General features: G+C 37.1%; 1 protein-coding gene across 1 annotated transcript in view; it reads left to right on the forward strand.

Moving 5' to 3' along the window:
- The window catches only part of LOC110019495 (protein FAR1-RELATED SEQUENCE 5-like), a 2776-nt gene extending 692 nt beyond the window's left edge, over positions 1-2084 (forward strand). The window contains exons 2-3 of the mRNA XM_020717171.1: positions 21-1616; positions 1915-2084. Coding sequence (XP_020572830.1) covers positions 21-1616; positions 1915-2084 — 1766 coding nt within the window. The remainder of the gene's footprint in view (positions 1-20; positions 1617-1914) is intronic.
- The last annotated feature ends 740 nt before the right edge of the window (positions 2085-2824 follow it).

Here is a 2824-nt window from a genome sequence, read left to right on the forward strand (position 1 = left end):
ACCTTGCAAATGTTTGAAAGTTGGAAAGTTGCAGCTCCCCGAGCCTTTAACTGTGTGCATTGATCAAAATGCGGATAGTTTGCTTCGCGCGGCGGTTCATAATGAGAAGGAAGCCTACAAAAATTATTGTGCGTATGCACACCATATTGGATTCACTGTGCGAAAGGACCATGTTGGTTTTTGGCCTAATTCAAAAATGATTAAGACAAAGGATTTCATTTGTGGCAAGACTGGTTTTAAGAAAGAATTGAATAACAATGTGGCGGTGAAGTACAGAAGAGGGGACACAATGACTGGTTGTCCAGCCATGATCCGATATGTCGTCGATGTAAAAGGTAACTGGTCGGTTAAGAAATTTATAGAAACTCATAACTATCATTTGGCGGCAAACGGTGACAAACATCTATTGCGTTCTAGCAGAAAAATGGGTGATGTCAGTGCACAAGTGCTCAGATCGATGACAAAATCAGGGATCAGAACAAGCGATGCCTTTAGTTTTCTGGCTACAGAATTTGGGGGTGTTGAAAATCTTGATTGCACGAAGAGAGATGCTTATAATTTCATACAAAGAGAGAGAAAGAGTATAATTGAAAATGGGGACGCTAATTCTCTACTTAGATTGTTCACTGAGAGGCAAGCAGAGGACACAATGTTTGCATGGGACGTCCAAATTGATGAGTCTGGTAGTTTATTGAATTTCTTTTGGAGTGATGGGATATCCAGACTTGATTATGATTGCTTTGGGGATGTCATAATTTTTGACACAAGTTATAGATTAAATAAATACAATTTATGTTGTGCTCCTATTGTTGGTGTGAACCACCACTGGCAGAACGTTCTATTTGGAGTTGGCTTTTTGTCAGACGAAACAGTTGAATCATTCAAGTGGCTATTAAAATCATTTATTCGGATTTTGGACAACAAACACCCCATGGCAATATTCACTGATCAGGATCAAGCAATAGCCAAAGCCATTGAAGAGTGTCTTCCGCACACAAGACATAGATTATGTCAATGGCATATTTACAAGAAATTATCTTCAAAGCTACATTGTGGTGTAAGCACCAAGAAAGTCAATGAGCTTTTTTATAAATGCATGACTAGGTGTAACTCTGAGGAGGAGTTTGAAGAAACTTGGCATTCAATGATTGTGTTAGGAAATCTATATGAGCATGCTTGGTTGATTAGCTTGTGCAATATCAGGCATAAGTGGTCAACAGCTTTCAACAAGGACATATTTGGGATGGGGATCCTTTCAACACAAAGGAGTGAGTCGACGAATAACATTTGTCATAATGCCTCTAAGCCAACAAGCACCCTCACTGAGAGTTTCTTGGGTCTTGAAAATGTCATGAAAGCTTGGAGAAGGAATGAGAGGGATGAAGATTTTAAATCTGAACAATCTGCAATTGTCCCCGCTGTAAAAAGTAGTCATGTGTTGAGACAAGGAACTTTAGTTTATACGAGGAAGCTATATTCAATGTTTGAAACAGAGTTGTTGCATGGTATGTGTGGTCTTGCTGTGGAGTGCTCAGTCACTTCAAATTCAGAATTTTATGTTAGAAACTTAGATAATGAGCACACAGTCAGACCGTGGATTGTTAAGGTCGATAAAGGTAATTGTGAGATTACATGCAGTTGTAAAAAATTTGAAATGATGAGAATCTTATGTGCTCACACTCTAAGAGTGCTTAACCATGAGAATATAACAAAGATCCCTGATAAATATATTTTACTGCGGTGGTCGGTTCATGCAAAGAGGGATATATATAACAACTATGGTTATAAACATTTGAAAGATTCTCAAACTTCAGCAACTTAAAGATTCTCAAACTTCAGTAACTTGTTCGAGTGGTCTCATATATCGGGCGCACGTTCATAAATTTGTATACCGGATCAGCATATTAACTCAAGGTAATGAACTTGCTGAAAAAAATGTGCTGGAAACATTAAGGAAACTGACACTCGAATCTGAAGCCATAATGAATGGGAAAAACCCTCAGGAAATGCCAATGTCAAAGAAGAAAAAGACGCTGAATAAACCACACAATTTGAAGGACCCAACGAAGATGCAGCCAAAATGAGTTTCTAATGCTAGATTAAAAGACTTTTGGGAGAAGAATAACCGATCAAAAAGTAAGATTGAAAAATAAACAAAGTGTTAGTTAGGTTATATTCTTCTATTGTTTTGGATGTACGCTGAATTACAGCTCACTAACATGACACATTCTTTAACAGGAAAGGATAAAGAAGTTGTTTCAAGTCAAGAAGCATTTCACCCATCAAATCCAAGCCAACTTTCAATGTCGGATCAGTATAGTCAGGTACATAACTTAAAGTTCGAAACGTTTTATGCTGTGTGATCTACTTCCTGATCGACATATATACTTATATTCATATGTGATTTTATGAAATCAACAGGAATTGCCTGCATCGCTGCCCACAGACACATACACGAGCTTATTGATGAACCTAGATGATGTTGTGTGAAATACTAAGTAATTGAAAGCATATATGGTTTGTAATTTTAGGATTACTGTTTATGTTGCAGAGCATAATGTCGTTTGTTATGAATAATACCAAAATATTCTTGAAGTATTCATCAATATCCCGAGTACTGTCGTAATACAACCTTCGTTGGATTAACAGACCCGCGGTTCTAGCTCGTGCGGCTAATAAAAAAATATTACGGTCACTGCAGAGCTTTTAAGAATGATTGAACAACATTTGAATGAGATCCGTGGGTTTAAAAATATTTTTATATTTTATCTTCATTTTATAACTCCTTTACGGAGAATACTACCAAAATATATCTCGAGTACTG

The sequence above is a fragment of the Phalaenopsis equestris genome, unplaced genomic scaffold, assembly GCF_001263595.1.
Source record: "Phalaenopsis equestris unplaced genomic scaffold, ASM126359v1 Scaffold000002, whole genome shotgun sequence".
NCBI lineage: Eukaryota > Viridiplantae > Streptophyta > Magnoliopsida > Asparagales > Orchidaceae > Phalaenopsis > Phalaenopsis equestris.